Source organism: Podarcis cretensis, assembly GCF_951804945.1.
Source record: "Podarcis cretensis genome assembly, chromosome: 14".
NCBI lineage: Eukaryota > Metazoa > Chordata > Lepidosauria > Squamata > Lacertidae > Podarcis > Podarcis cretensis.
In genome coordinates, this window is record NC_137183.1 from 39,736,299 (window position 1) to 39,751,563 (window position 15,265).

Genomic DNA, 15,265 nt, shown 5'->3' on the forward strand with positions numbered 1-15,265 from the left:
ACACTGCCATTCCTATGTATCTTTAACATTTGGGCCAGTTGAGATATCAACTGCTTTAGATTTAAAAAGGTAGGGGAACTAAAAGGGCTTTACCAGGTGCTAAAATGAGACTCTTTGGTCCTAATTTGTGGCATGCTCTTACAATCACTATAGTGGCCTTTTTAATGGTAACTTGGTATAACTCTGATAGAAGGGAAACTCCATAAGGGCCTCTTGCAGGCCTACGTAGAGACAGGTGATCCTTTGGGTAACTTGGTCCAAGTGGGGCTAACACTACAGATTTGTATGAAGATATGAAAAGGCTACTGCAAGGTAATCCTCACTGAATGAGAATTTCAAGGGCAGGTGGAATAATTCAAGAGGCTTGATGGTATTTGTGCACATTTACTGCTTTCTAGAGGTCCATTCTGCAAAAACCAGCAATATAGAATCAGAGGTTCAGTGATTAGAAAACATGAGATTCTGGCCTTTGACTATCTCACCTAGGCACTTAGGTCTAAAACAAGCTCTGGATTGGTAGATATCATGAAGAGGTAGACCCGACGGGACAAGTCTGGGCCAATCCGCCGCTCCCTCTCATTTTCATCACTTCTGACCAGAATGTCACTTAGGAGGAGCTGTTTTTCTTTGTCTGTGCCACACTCTCTGTAGGCCTTAAAAAAAGGAAAAATAAATTGGCTACAGACAACCCTGATGATTTCTTCCAGTGTAGAATGTAGAGCCATTCTGAACCTATATTATGCCCTATTGGATTAAATAGGTGTTCAGTAATTGAAAATCCATTGATTCAGCATGCAAAGAGAAGGTTATGTTGTTAGATCCTTATCAGGAAGAGCTGGGATAGTAATAATTTTATTATTTATACCCTGCCCATCTGGTTGGGTTTCCCCAGTCACTCTGGGCAGCTTACAGCATTTGTAAAACATAGTAAAACATCGAACACTAAAAACTTCCCGATACTGGTCTGCCTTCAGATGTCTTCTAAAAGTTACATATCTCCTTGACATGTGAAGGGAGGGCATTCCACAGGGAGAGTGCCGCTACCAAGAAGGCCTGCTTGATTTCCTGTAACTTTGTTTTTCGCAGTGAGGGAACCACCAGAAGACCCTTGGAGGACCTCAGTATCTGGGCTGAACAATGCGGGGTGGAGAGACTCCTTCAGGTATACTTGGCTGAGGCCGTTTAGGCTCAGTCGGTAGAGCACGAGAGTCTTACTCTCAGGGTTGTGGGTTCAAGCACCGCGTGGCTTGAGTCTTGAATTTTTGGTGCTTGAGTGTCCACGGAAGCTTTGCAATGTAGGAAAATGGGAGTAAACCAGAAGATGACTCTGTCTCCAGGGGACCCTAAGGGAGTCCCCCCATAATAAATAATATCTCAGTGACAACTGAGCACACCCAAAGGGCACCAAATGCCAACTGACCATTGGGAATAAAGCCCAGCCACATTTTGCTGTGGGTCTGTTGAGGCCCATTCAATTTACTTCTCTCCTCTGGAGCAGCAGGGGAGAAAGCCTTGGCCCTCTTCTCTGCAACAGCCCTCGAGATATTTTGAGGAGGGCTTGATCTGCCTACCTGCTTCGTGGCAGGTTTGCCTTCCTCCTCTCTGGAGGCCTGCTGATTAGCCAACGACAAAGCAATCCAAGATGTGAACTGACCTCTAGCAGCAGCTGTGGTGAAGGGTATGTTTTGGTGATGGCTGCTGCCATGGCAGGGCTGGTTCGGTTAAGCTGATGGATTTGCCTCAGCCAGGCCTGTCGGAGTCCCGTCCCATCTTTCTGCACACGCACTCCACTGGCCCACCCACCATCAGCACAGAAGGAGAAAGGCTGGTTTCCCTGCTGTTTCCTGTGGGAAGAGGCAAAGGGATAGGCTGCTTGAGATGACATGTCTTTAAAAACCGAACAAAGCCCTCAGAATGTTCTAAGTGTTGCTCACTTACAAACCTCTGACTAATAGATAAACATGCAAGCATCTTCATATGCATAAACAATATTTCTGGAGAAAATCAAGTATCTCAGGAGGGGCATCCCTCCATGTGCATGTGAGAGAAACAACAGATGCCTCTTCTAAAACACAGTCCTATTGTTTTTGAGTTAAAAATAAACTCCCCCAATTTATCAGGAAGCAGTAGCAAAGAAAGTGTTCCTTTTTTCACCTGGTTGCCTCAGAAGAAGAGTCGAGATGGCAAGGTATGGATTTTCTTCTTGCAAATGGTATCATATTACTAACATGCACCAGGTACATATGCGTGTGTCTCTATCAGTTTTTCTTCAATAAAGAATTGGGAGGCTTCCTTTTCATTCACGCTACTTGTGCACACATTAGAGGCATTCCGGCTTTATAAAACAGACACTTGCAGCTAAGGGGGTGGGGAGAGCTTTGAAGAGAAACGAGGCTGCAAAGATGATCTGTGGCAAAAGGAACTCACTTATATGGGCGCTGTGCAATAGCTTTGGTCATTGCAGAAATGTGCTGGGCAAACCCCTGCCATGTCTCCAGGAATGAGACAACGGTGTTACTCCATAGTTGTAGCACCACCAGAGCCTGCAGGAGCAACAGGCAGACAGAATAAATAGGGATCATCTATGAACACAGACCTACATCCAACACAGTTACACTTAAGGCCACTGAAGTCCATGGACTTAAAGCATGCCCTAACCTTTGTGTCGCACTTGGGGCATAGCAAGGTTATCAGGAAAGCCTGATGTCAGTACTCAGCACTTTCAGGCAGCAAGCAAGGCCCCAGCACTCTTAAGAAGACTTACAGAATGCTGATACCCACCTGTCTTTGGTTCTCCCTGCCTTCCAATAGTATTCAGCTCTAGTGGCCGAATTTCAGCTAGCAAGGACCGTTTTGTTTTGCCCTCATTGCATCAGTCCAGGGCATTGGGGTATGGGGGATAGCAGCCAATAGTGGGAGGCACTATGTTTCGATAGTGGCTGCCATTTTGTTTTTCACACAGTGCTCTGGACTAATGCAACATCTGGAGGATTGTGGGGAAACAAAATAGTGGGCCAATGAGGCTGCTTTCCAGAGGAGCTCTGCCACTCCTTAGAAAAAAGGAAGGAAGGAAGGAAGGAATAAATAAGGAAGGAAGGAAGGTCTGTCTCACCCCTCTGCTACACTACATGGTTAAGTTTCCATCTGTGAACCTTAAGAGGGGGCCTTTGGTTGCTGGCAAACCAGGACATAAAGGCAATGGCATTCCTCCATTTGCTCTCCGCATATGGTAGCCACAAGAGTACTGTCTCTATGCATCATTTAGCAATCAAGGCTGCTGAACTATTGACAGAACTCTCCTTCAAGAATAAATCAATCTTTTTTTATTTCTAGAATAACTTGCGTAAGAAAACCTTGCTCACCCACATGGTTCAGGATCCTGTTCTCACAATGGCCAGCTAGATGCCTATATGGGAAGCCTGTAAGCCGGACCTGAGTAAAGAGCACTCCCCACTAGTGACTGTGAGCAACTGCAATTCAGAGGTGCATTCCCTCTGACAGTGGAAGCAAAACTGGCCATTGATAGCCTTGTCCCTCTTCTCCAAAAGCTCCTCCCCTTACAACTGACTCACTCCTGGTAATTGTATTCACCTCCTGTATTTGATGCTCTGTCATCAACAGTTCTGGGCCAGGCTGGAATCCTGGCGCCTCCTCCTGCCCAGGATTCAGTGCTTCCTGCTGGTGTCCACGATGCTGGTTATACCTAAGCAGTTCAGATCAGAACAACAAATTGCTAGTTTTCAAGCTCTTGTGAGTGACGCGATTTACGTATCACAATGCTGGATTCTGTGGTCCAGAAGGGCTCTTCTGATGTTCTTATGAGTCATCTCTATTTTCCATGTAAAGTGCACTCAATAAAGCAGATCAAAATTACTTTATAATGTCTAAGCTCTCTTTATCTTTCTTTCTGTACGTTGCCTTTACCACCAGGAGAGAATTCAGTATTCTCATGAAGCAACATAGAGGTGGTGGGGATTAAACACGAGGCCTTCTGCATCCAAGTGTGTGCTCTACCACTGAGCTACTTGCCATGTGGAAGACAGGTCACTTCTCACCCCTAACTTAGCTGCCCCCCCAATACATGTACCATTGGTAGGCATCTAGTCCAATGACTGCCACGCTGCAGGAGATTGCACAGTAATCTTTTGGGTTGCAAAAGGGCAACATTCGGGTGAGATCAGGCACATTCTGCTGCTTGCCAGGGCTCATGCTCTGAAATAAAAAGACAGTGTCACAGACATGCATACACAAGAAGCCTTTCCATAAGAACTTAAAAACAGTTTTTGGTCCAGCTAGGGAGGAGCTCAGCTAGTCCAGCCCCCCAGCATGTGTAGAGTAATTTGTGTTAATTTTCTTAATTTAGATGTGGGTGTGTGGAGACAGTATATGCAGAGTTTGAGTTGCACAGCATTACAGTCCCTGTCATTTCCTGGGCATCTCACTGGGGGATGCCAACGGTGTGAGCATGTTGTGACATAGCATGCATGTCAGTAAAGCTATGGCGAAACCCAGGCTGGGTGACTGCAATTGGCTCTACATGGAGTTGCTTTTGAAAATGGTGTGGAAGCTCCAGCTAGTGCAAAAAGGGTTTGAGTGATGAACTCATGTATTACCACTATAATACATTTATGTTCTCATACCCTGCCACAATCCCACACTTAGAGAAACAAAGGAAACTGCCTTATACAGAGTCAGGCCCTTTGCCCGTTTCAATACCATCTACATCAACTGGCAGCAGCTATCCAGAGTTTCAGGCAGGGGCTTCTCCCAGCTCAACTGAGACAGCAATGATTGAACCTGGAATCTTTTGCATGCATGCAAAGCAGGTGCTGTACAGATGAGCAGATGAACTATGGCCCTTCCTGTAAGTTGTCAAGCCATTGCTCCATCTAGCCTGGCAACAATTCTCCATGGTTTCAGGCAGGGGTCTTTGCCAGCCCTTTCAGGGGATGCTGCGGATTGAACATGCAAAAGAAGATGCTCTGCTACCATATTCAAAGAGATATAGGAATGCACTGCAAGTCATTTTGTTCAACGTTGTTGGCAGCCAGCTACTTCCTCCATCCCTTTCAGGTGCTTTTCTGAAGGGAGGGTTTTCTCTTTTGGAGAGAGAGAGAGGAGAAAGATGTGTGTGTGAAAGAGAGGGGGGCAGGAGCAGGAGAGACAGGGTGAAGGGAGGGTGTATGTGTGGTCTCTGTGTGTGTGAAAGAGAGAGGGAGAGATGTGCTTGGGCAGAGAGAGGGATGTGAGTGAGAGGAGGCATGTGTGGTGTGTGAGATGCACATGTGTCTGGTCTGTATGCATGTGATGAGTTTATCCCAGATAGACCATAGCCACTTTGTATATTTGCCCGGTAATCGGGAATGCTGTTAGGACAGTGGCAGCATCATTGTGTGGGGGCCAAAATCAGTCCACAATCAGATTTATCTCTCTTCCCATGGGAGGCATAGGCTTGGGGGATGACAACAATGAGTGCTCTCTCTCTTGTGTTATGCCACATTCCTATGCCAGCCATAGTTCTGTACATGGGCAGGTAGTTTTTCAGGTAACCTGCTCCCGAATTCTTTATATGTTAACAAGACTTTGAACATGGCCCAGTAGCTGACTGGCAGCCAGTTGTGATCTCTACTCGTCTAACAACTTTGCTCTATGCAAGAATCCCTGTTCTTCCCTGCTCACCTTTGGCCTTAATGCTTCCGGCACTCATCTCCTCTTGAATACTGCTTGCTGCAACCTAACTCTCTTAGTGCTGCCTCTCACTTACTTAGCTCTTCAACACCTGTGTAATAAGACAAAACTTCTAATGCATACTCACATTTTTAGTAGGAGGTTCCCCACTTGCGCTTTAATGGATTATGGATTTTTATCACATCCTCAGAACAGTGATGTGTAGAGACAAACACATTCCAGTAAGAAGCTATGCCTAAGCCTTCAATCTAAACAGATTTACTAAGGAGTAAGTCCCACTGATAACAGTAGGGCTGTAACTGTTACACTTGACTGTAGCAGTCAATTGTTCAAATGAAACATCTGAATTCAACCCCCCCCCCCAAATTCCAGGCCCAGAAATTGTCCTTAAATAAGCTTAGGACACCTCTACAACCTACTTCTGCCACCCTCAGAAGTACTCCTCAATGCAATCCATGGGGTTTGCTGAGAGTGGCCATAGGACAGTGCTATCTAGGTGGCATATTTAAACAGCAGATGCAGGAGACGCTATTACCATACCTGCATTAAAGAGTAGAGGCGTCTGAGAAAATCCCAAGGCTCCAGTAAGAGCACGATCTCCCTTTCATCTTCAGCCTTTTCCTGGGGGCCATCCTACAGAAACAAAGTCAACCATTTTGTCAGTACAGACAAAAGGCTCTTTCCCCACAGAGCATAATTTGGTTATGTGGCATTGACTGCCACAATATGTATGTAAGCAACTTCTCTGGCTTGAAACAAGGATGGGGAGCCTGAGGTCCTCCAGATGTTGCAACACTGGGAGTACTACGAGTTCCCCATTCCTGCTTTAAAAAGAGATTAGCCAAATTCATGGAGGCCTATTAATGACTACTACGTACAGTCATGTACTAATAATCACTACTAAATGGAACCTCCAGACTGAAGGCATGTTACTGAAAACCATTTGCTAGGAGATTATTAGCTTCACACATCACTTGCTGACTTACAGAACCGTTCCAGGAGGAAATAAATGGTATTTTAAAAAATCATTTAAAACTACTACTACTCCATATAGCTCCCTGAAAGTCTTAACAAACCTGGTTTGATACTGGCCATGCTCGACTACTAGCCCTATTTTGCAGAAGGATCCATTTTAAAGTTGCTTCTATGTGTGGCATACATATAAATACATTATCAGCTCAAGTTCTATTTTTAAGTTGCTTGTTTTTCTGCCTGCCTACAAGCACTATTAACAGCAGATGAGCAGAATCAGGAAATGAGTTAAGTAGAAGACATTCCATATTTCATCTGTGCCTTGCCTAGCTAACAGCTGAGTTTCGAATACTCACCATGCAAGACATACTACTGGAGAGATCTCTCTTCCAGGTTATGCTGTGTGGAACTGCCTGAGGTTCAATGTGGTATTTACACTCCAAAGAATCTAAAGCTCCCAGCAAAGCATCTGAACCAGGATCCTCTAGAAGACCTGGTGGGCAAGGATCATACAAATGGCCTGATTCACATCTTAACTGTATTATACAGTACTATGGGTCAGTGTCCCAAGCACTCTCCTCTAGACCTCAACATACCTAGTGCCAAGAGAGTAAAAAATTCCACTTGCTCTGTGAACCACCAGTGACACTGCTGCAATGGATAGAAGCAGCTACAACAGAACCCAGCAACAAGCTGCATGCAAGAGGCCTCCTATTCCCAGGTCAAGATCTACTGGTAGATTTGCAATAAATCAGGCAGAGGGATCAATTCCCAATTGTTTAAAAACAGCACCAAAATAAAAGCCCTACCTGGGTCCACACATACAGTCATGTACTTCATACACTGATCAGGCCGTAAAGATTTCAAGGCAGCTGCGGCTTCCTTTCGTTTCTCTTTTTCTAGTGCATACTGCTTTTTCTTCCTCATTTTCTCTTCTTTTTGCAGTCTCCTTTCAAGCTTTCTGTCTTTCACTTTGGTCTGCACTGCTCTTGGTCCTTTAGGAGGCTGATTTTTCTTCTTTTTCTCTGGACTGGGAGAGCAAGATGCTACTTGGGGCACTAATGTAAGCAAAGGCAACTCTTTGGGTTCACCTGGACTTATGCATGTTTCCAACTTTTCTTTGTCCAGGTGGTCCCAAACACCAGCTGCCACATGACTCACAACAGCCACAGAGTCCTGCAATTCGATGTCACTGCCTCCTTCAGAATCAGAGATCTCCCAAGTAATGGCTCTTCTGACAAGCTGGCTGGTTCTGTCAAGAGCGTCAAGCTTTTTACATTCCTCCATGGTTTAATTTATCCTCATATACTGCCTCTTAAGAAAGTTTGTTCAGGAATGCAGAACCATTTGCATAGTCCCAGGCAGATTTGCAACATATCCAAAGATATTTTAAAGAACCTCAGACAAGAAATTTCCATGAGGGTGCCACAAGTTCAAAACTCACCTGATCATCATTAGAAGCAACCCACAGTTTTAAGAATAATCAGACAGAAACTGCCATTACCAAGTCAACAACTTTTCAAGTAGTTTTATATATGCACACATATAAACGTAAAAACCTCACAACCGTATGAAAAGCACAGATTCCTAGGAGGCTGTACAATGTTCAGTACCACAGTTAACTGGGAGAACACACAACCTTTTCTAGAAGCGGAAAGACCATACTTAGAAGATGAAAGCAACCCTGGCCCTCCTCCAATTCCAAGGCAGCAGACCAATTCCCCTCTTTCCCCACCCAACTGCTGAGACTGTATAATAGTCAAACCATTTTTCTCTTTTTTAAGACTCTGCTGCTTCGCATTTCTAAGGACATATTTGTTATGCGCTATAACTGAACCACCGTCCCCTCACTGCGAATCCCGCGTTCAGTCTGCCTTCCCTCAGTAACCCAACCTCAACAAAGACAAAACCTATTATCTGGTCGGTTGAGTGACAATAGAGAGTAGCTCCAAGGGATCACCAAACTAGAATTGGGGAGTTAAACCCCAAGAGCTCCACAACATCCCTCCCACAAGCCTACCAACCACAATAGCACCAAGAAAGGTACATCCCTGCACCGCTTTCATTAGCAAAAGAAGCTATGACAGAGAAGCTTCTCTGCGGTGCAGCCTTTTAAACGGTCCCTGCGGAAAGAGGTTGTTGCGCGGGGGGAGTTCCGCTCGGTGCTTTTCTTCCACCCCTAAAAAATAAATAAATGCCACCAAGCCGGGAAGGGGCAAGTTCCAGAGGACTGGGTTGCGGCGGAAGATGTAAGGAAGTACTCTGAAAGAATTGGCCTCCACACGGACTTAAAATAAGAGTCCACCGAGAATGGAGTGGAAGTGTTGCCTACCGGATGATTTATTGAGAAGGCCCGCCCTTGCTTAGAGCGCCTGTAAAGTTCAATGAAGAAGAAAGCGGAAATGTTTCCTACCGGACTATTTACAAAGCGGGCCCTGCTTCCTAGAGCGTCTACGGTCTGTAGCCAACCTCTACGCGTTCAGTCATAGAGTTAGCAAGTTATTACGGGTTCACACACACACAAAAGGAGCGGAAATGTTGCGCACCGGATGATTTAGCGAGTTGGATCGCTTATGTTAGAGCGGTTGGATCAAGCAGTTGGTGTTAAGTGGTGAAAGGTAAGGTGGCTGGATAAGGGAGGAATGATTTTGGGGTGGAAATTCCACTTTTTATTTATTTTATTGAGTTAATGGCTGGGAGGGCATTCGCATCATGGTGTCCTAGGTCCTAGTCTGAAACTCTAACCACTATGCTACACTGCTTCTGCTCCCAACCCGCGCATGGTTCGGATCATAGCTGTCAGCTTTCAGATTTGAAAATAAGGGATCAGCAGCCTCGAAAATAAGGGATCAGCAGCCTCACCTGTCCCGGGGAAAGTCTATGGGATATCTAACAATCCGGGATAGCAATGGGAAGCAGCAGGAAAAGGCACTGGAATAAGGGAATTTCCTGCAAAAAAGGGAAGGTTGACAGCTATGGTTTGGATGCATGGCATGTAGCCACCAAAAGCAGACCCTCCAAGTGTCCCTATTTTCCAGGGATGTCCCTGATTTAGAGAAGCCGTCCCGGTTTCTGATCTGATCCCAGAATGTCCCGCTTTTCCTTAAGACGCCCCTATTTTCACTGGAGAAATGTTGGAGGGTATAGAGTTATCCATCCATCTCAAGGCAATCCTGTAAAGGGAAGTTAAAAAAAAAAGAGTTTAATGTTTAATTACGTTTCTATACATGTTGAAAGCTGCCCAGAGTGGCTTTGGCAACCCAGTAAGCTGGGGTTTAAATAGTAAAATTATAATTATGGAATGGGACGTCCCAATTTTCATCGGAGAATTGTTGGAGGGTATGCAGAAGCTAGGCATTCAGTATTGTGGTTCCAATCCTGTGGAACCCTGCTGAACTGCAGGCATGTTAAGGTAGTTTTCCAAGATGTGTTTTAATTATTCTTATTTATTTGTATGAAACATATTATTTATTCACTTATTACATTTGTATACCACCTTTCCCTACAAGGTGATGTGCCTGGTTCTCTTCCTCCCTATTTTACCTTCACTACAACCCTTTCTAGTAGTTTAGGCTGAGAGACACTAATTGGCCCAGGGTCAATCAGTGTGCTTCATGACTGAGTGGGCATTTAAATCCCTCATTATTAACATTATTAACATCTCTCAGTCATCAACTGTGTGGCTGAACAATACTATTGTTCAGCCACACAGTTGATGGCTGAGAGATACAGTTTCTGGCTACCTTGAAATTATAGGCTGTGACAGTATGTGACTTTTTAAAAAATGTGTTTATTAGATGTGCTAAATGCTTTTAGATGCTTTCAAGTCATTTTTAAAATGCATTCTTTTGTTTTAATGGTATTATTTTATTGCTTTGCTGTTTGCCACCCTGGGCTTCTCTGGAAGGAAGGGTGGGATGGAAATATAATAAATGATTATCTAGTAAGCTGAGTGGAGATTTCAGCCTGTGTCTCCCTGAGACACAATTCCAACATACTAACCTCACCTATGTTTTCATTTCTCAGACAGCCATGGCTCGCAAGAAAGTCCACCGCCCGATCGCAGCAATGGCCAAGAAGGTCCGTGAGTACTTGGCCCTGAAGAATAAGCCTCGAGACTCTGAGCGCTATGCGGTGGACTATGAGAAAATGACCCGTGCTTACACAGGCAAGCTGCTGCCTGTCCTGGCCTGGGAGGATGTGAGGAACGAGAACCGGCTCTTCACCCTACTCAGCCGGCTGCATCTCTTTGGCGTTGGGCGGATGGTCACACGCAAATCCTGGTTATGGCAGTATGACGAACCTTGTTATTGGGTTATCACCAAAGTGAAGGTGGATTACACAGCCGAGGTGGGTGTTTTTTTTACCGGAAGGGAGTGTGTAAGGATTGGGTCCCCCATGATAACTGTCCCTTTCAGAGAGTGCAGATTTAGCAATTAAAGTGGATTAATGAGAACATAAGTGTCAGGAGTTCAGCCTACACTTGAGTAGGACTCTGGCAGACACACATGCCCAACTGGCATGTTCTCTCCCTCCTGGTTGATCGTTTGGGAGCTTCAAAAGCTTTCTTCAGCCTGAACATCACAGCGACTGATTCCAACCAACACCGGCACACTTAGGGATCCACAGAGTCTTTGAGCATCATGCGTGACAGACCTCAGCAACTCAGCATTTTGGCTAATCTACTTTATTTACATATAAACACACATGGGGCACTGCAACATGGCTCCCTCTCTCTCTAGCATCAGACAGCAAAGAGAATGAACAAAGGACAATAGTCCAACTTCATGGAACACAGTAACACAAACTTCCTGTCTCCGTCACTTCCCACTCTGTGGAGTCAAAACATATACCGTCATGTGAAAGACAAAAATCCCATGACTGCAATAATAGATCAGGAATTCTAACAATAAAATGGGCTTGCTGGGTTGGGCCAGTATCCTGTTTGCACAGTGGCCGAGCAGATGGCTATGGGAAGACTTCAAGCTGGGCATGAGCTCAGCAGCACTCTGCCCACCTGCGATTCCCAGAAACTGCTACTCAGAGGTACAATGTCTCTGACAGTGGAGGTAGAGCATAGTCAGTGTGGCTAGTAGCCATTGATAGCTTTATTCTTCATGAATTGAAAGCCATTTGAAGTGCTCTGTTGTCTTAGCCCAATGTATCCAATTCTGGCAATAGAAAGGGGATGGGGAACTGCACTGAAGAGTGGGGGTTGAAGAAATTATTTGTAGGAAGATGTATAAACACCCTGGAAGCAAATTGGGGTGAATGCTCATTTTCGTATAAACCATCTCACAAACAATTCAGAACGAATGCTTCATTAAAAAAGGACATCATGCTCTTCTTCCCCGAGGAGTCCAGGGTGCCATGTACATGTAAGCATATGTATTTCTACATGTGTAAAATACAAAATACAAATTCTCTGTTACAGAATATGGATCATGGAAAAGCCTGGGGCTACTTGACGTTCCGAGGTAAGAGAAGAGCTGCTTTGAGAGGCTTTAACAATTAATCCCTTTTTCCCAGTGTTAAGAAACTGAAATTTGAAAGCTAGGAGCTAAATGGCACCTTAAACCTAGGTCACGGGTGTCATAACAGAATGTCTAGGCGCACTTTTTGAAATATAAGTATACAAAGCTGAACATGAATGAACTGCAGCTAAAATCTTATGTTCATTTTTCACATGGTCTAGTCCTCATCTGAAGACTGCAAAAAACAAAGCCGTGCTTCCCCTGCCCACCCCCTTAACATTCTTAAGAATATTATGCTGAATAAAACGCTGCCTTTCTGTAAGGTAAGCTGAGAGGCAGAATCAATCAGCTTACCTGACACTGCAGTGATTTCTTGAAAGTCGAGGAGGCAGGAATTTCTCCTCCCACACCTCAGCACCAGCAGTGGTAGTTTTAATCTGAAATCTTAGGCGCAGTACTGCACCCAGAGCTCAGAAATTGCTCGTGCTAATGAAATTCCCAGTTGCAAAATGCACCTGGAATAATGGGAGTTTCGAACACTGCTTTTTCCAGGGAACTCTGAGAAATGTGACTCTGTGAGGGGAGCAGGGGTCTCCTAACAACTCTCAGCACCTTTAGCAAACTATGCTCAGGTTTCTTTGGCGAAAGCCGTGACTGTTTAAAGTTGTATGATATTGCTTTAAATCAGGGGTCAGCAAACTTTTTTAGCAGGGGGCCGGCCCCCTGTCAGTCAGACCTTGTGGGGGGCCGGACTATATTGGGGGGGGGGGGAATGAACAAATTCCTGTGTCCCACAAATAATCCAGATGCATTTTAAATAAAAACATACATTCTACTCATGTAAAAACACCAGACAGGCCCCACAAATAACCCAGAGATGCATTTTAAATAAAAGGACACATTCTACTCATGTAAAAACACGCTGATTCCTGGACTGTCCGCAGGCCGGATTTAGAAGGCGATTGGGCCGGATCCAGCCCCTGGGCCTTAGTTTGCCTACCCATGATTTAAATACATAGTGCAATTGGGGCCTTATTTAAGAAACCCAATGGGTTCTGAGATTAACAAGCATTGCCTTAGGCCAGTGGTGAAGAATCTTTGGCCATGGACCTAACTAGTTTCTGATTTGGTCTCCAACACTTGCTTCCTCAAGCACTATGCCCTACCCCGTATATCAGGCTTCCTCAACCTCGGCCCTCCAGATGTTTTTGGCCTACAATTCCCATGATCCCTAGCTTATCAGGACCGGTGGTCAGGGATGATGGGAACTGTAGTCTCAAAACATCTGGAGGGCCAAGTCTGAGGAAGCCTGCCATACATGGTGTCAATTTTGATCTCAGGTGTGGGCCCTGGTGAAGACATGGCTGCAAGAGAACAATTGACAGTTGCATTCTAAGGCTCCTAATCAGAGCTTCCAGGTGAAGTTTATCGCTGCCAACAGCAGGACTTGGGAGTCGTGATGACGTCAGATGACTGACAAGTGGGTGGCTCTGCCCACCATCAAAGTAAACAGGCTGGGGAACTTGGAGTCCACGTCTCCATCCAGATCCTTTCCCACACCCCTGCCTTCGACTGTGCAGGGTCAAATATATATTTGTGTTCATATATTTGTGTTCATGGGGGCTAGAAGCCTCCCTTTGTTTGAAACAGAAAAGAAATAGAAGTTGAGATTCTGGGACAAGTTCCACATTCTGTATTTAGCCTGTGCTCCTGCAGAATTGTTGTATGTGCAAGGGGTCTAATGTAGGGTTACCTGGGAGTAAAGCCTATTGAACTCAGTGAAACTTACTTTTGAGTTGGCATCCCTAGGCCTGCACTGAAACTCTTGGGCGTTCTTTTGCTACTTGATGGCTACAGAAGTTGTGACTAGGTGGCAGCTCAATTTTGACCCTACTTACCTGGGTCACTTGTGGATGAAGGATGCCCTGCGGGTCACTGCCACCTGTGTGTGTGGGAGTGTGTGTTTGTGTGTGTGTGAAATGTAGGAATGTGAACATTTCCTGTGTGTGATTTGCCCATAGTTCTCTTCACCGTGTCAACTTCTCCTTAGGCAAAACAGAAAGCGAAGTGAAAGAAATCGACAAGGCCATGTATCACGACTGGCGCATGGTACCAAGGCATGAGGAGGAGGCCTTTAAGATTTTCACGCCTGTGGAGGAGGAAACGGTTCGCTACGTCCCCTACCCACCACTACTGCGGGCCATGATCCTCGCTCAGCAGCGGCAGGATAACCTGAGCACTGAAGAGCCCATGCTGGACCTGGAGAGGCCCCTTTTCTTCCCAAGAGAGTACTTTGCAAATCCTAAGAAGCAAGCCGAAGGAACGCCAGTGTGAAGACCTTACAGAGCATTGTTTGTTTTTACTAGTTCTTCATATTTATTTTTGATTTTTCATTAAAAAATTACGTTTGGAGGACATTCATGTATCTTTTAATAACAGAATGTATTGCAATAAATGCCGGAGCTCAGAATCTTTCATGGGTGTGATTAATCCTTGAACGATCTCATTTTGACTCTCTTTTTGCGCCGTCAGCGTTGGCAGCTTGATGAAATATGAGCCACCATCCCTGCTCTTACGCCCCGATGCCTAGATTGAAATAAAGCCTGTGGATTTCAATGGAGCCTACCTCTAGGCATGCATTGTTCTAATTTTAACTAAATTGAGGTAAAGATAAAGGGACCCCTGATGATTAGGACCAGTCGTGGCCGACTCTGGGGTTGCGGTGCTCATCTCGCTTTATTGGCTAAGGGAGCCGGCATACAGCTTCTGGGTCATGTGGTCAGCATGACTAAGCTGCTTCTGGCAAACCAGAGCAGCGCACGGAAATGCCGTTTACCTTCCTGCCGGAGCGGTACCTATTTATCTACTTGCACTTCGTGCTTTTGAACTGCTAGGTTGGCAGGAGCAGGGACCGAGCAACGGGAGCTCACCCCGTCGTGGGGATTTGAACCGCCGACCTTCTGATCAGCAAGTCCTAGGCTCTGTGGTTTAACCCACAGCGCCACCCGCGTCCCTTTAGCTAAATTCCAAGGCACATAATTTTGTTTCCTGCATCTAAATGATTGGTAGTTTTGCAGATGTTAACCAATTTTAAAACGAAAAATTCTGCTTTTAATGTGTGGCTTTTTGGG

General features: G+C 45.3%; 2 protein-coding genes across 2 annotated transcripts; one reads left to right on the plus strand and one right to left on the minus strand.

The window, feature by feature from the left end:
• Positions 1–368: 368 nt before the first annotated feature.
• Positions 369–8,947, minus strand: EME2 (essential meiotic structure-specific endonuclease subunit 2). Its single transcript, XM_079952406.1, has 8 exons — positions 7,470–8,947; positions 7,017–7,153; positions 6,229–6,321; positions 4,088–4,212; positions 3,592–3,703; positions 2,428–2,543; positions 1,655–1,844; positions 369–653 (listed from the first exon to the last, which is right to left on the minus strand). Exons 1-8 carry the CDS (start codon positions 7,945–7,947, stop codon positions 483–485), a joined length of 1,422 nt encoding a protein of 473 aa, XP_079808532.1. The 5' UTR covers positions 7,948–8,947; the 3' UTR covers positions 369–482.
• Positions 8,948–9,170: 223 nt separating this feature from the next.
• On the plus strand, positions 9,171–14,609 carry MRPS34 (mitochondrial ribosomal protein S34). The gene is made up of 4 exons (XM_079952452.1): positions 9,171–9,278; positions 10,687–11,010; positions 12,095–12,137; positions 14,185–14,609. Exons 2-4 carry the CDS (start codon positions 10,693–10,695, stop codon positions 14,466–14,468), a joined length of 645 nt encoding a protein of 214 aa, XP_079808578.1. The 5' UTR covers positions 9,171–9,278; positions 10,687–10,692; the 3' UTR covers positions 14,469–14,609.
• The last annotated feature ends 656 nt before the right edge of the window (positions 14,610–15,265 follow it).

Bases quoted from the DNA above. Each gene is read 5' to 3' on its own strand.
- EME2 (XM_079952406.1), bottom strand. From the start codon at position 7,947: ATGGAGGAATGTAAAAAGCTTGACGCTCTTGACAGAACCAGCCAGCTT. The intron at 6,322-7,016 runs GTGAGTATTCGA...TTGTTTCTGTAG, and splicing joins CCAGTAGTATGTCTTGCATG to GATGGCCCCCAGGAAAAGGC. The intron at 654-1,654 runs GTCAGTTCACAT...CCTTTTTTTAAG, and splicing joins CACCACAGCTGCTGCTAGAG to GCCTACAGAGAGTGTGGCAC.
- MRPS34 (XM_079952452.1), top strand. From the start codon at position 10,693: ATGGCTCGCAAGAAAGTCCACCGCCCGATCGCAGCAATGGCCAAGAAG. The intron at 11,011-12,094 runs GTGGGTGTTTTT...TCTCTGTTACAG, and splicing joins AGGTGGATTACACAGCCGAG to AATATGGATCATGGAAAAGC. The intron at 12,138-14,184 runs GTAAGAGAAGAG...ACTTCTCCTTAG, and splicing joins GGGCTACTTGACGTTCCGAG to GCAAAACAGAAAGCGAAGTG.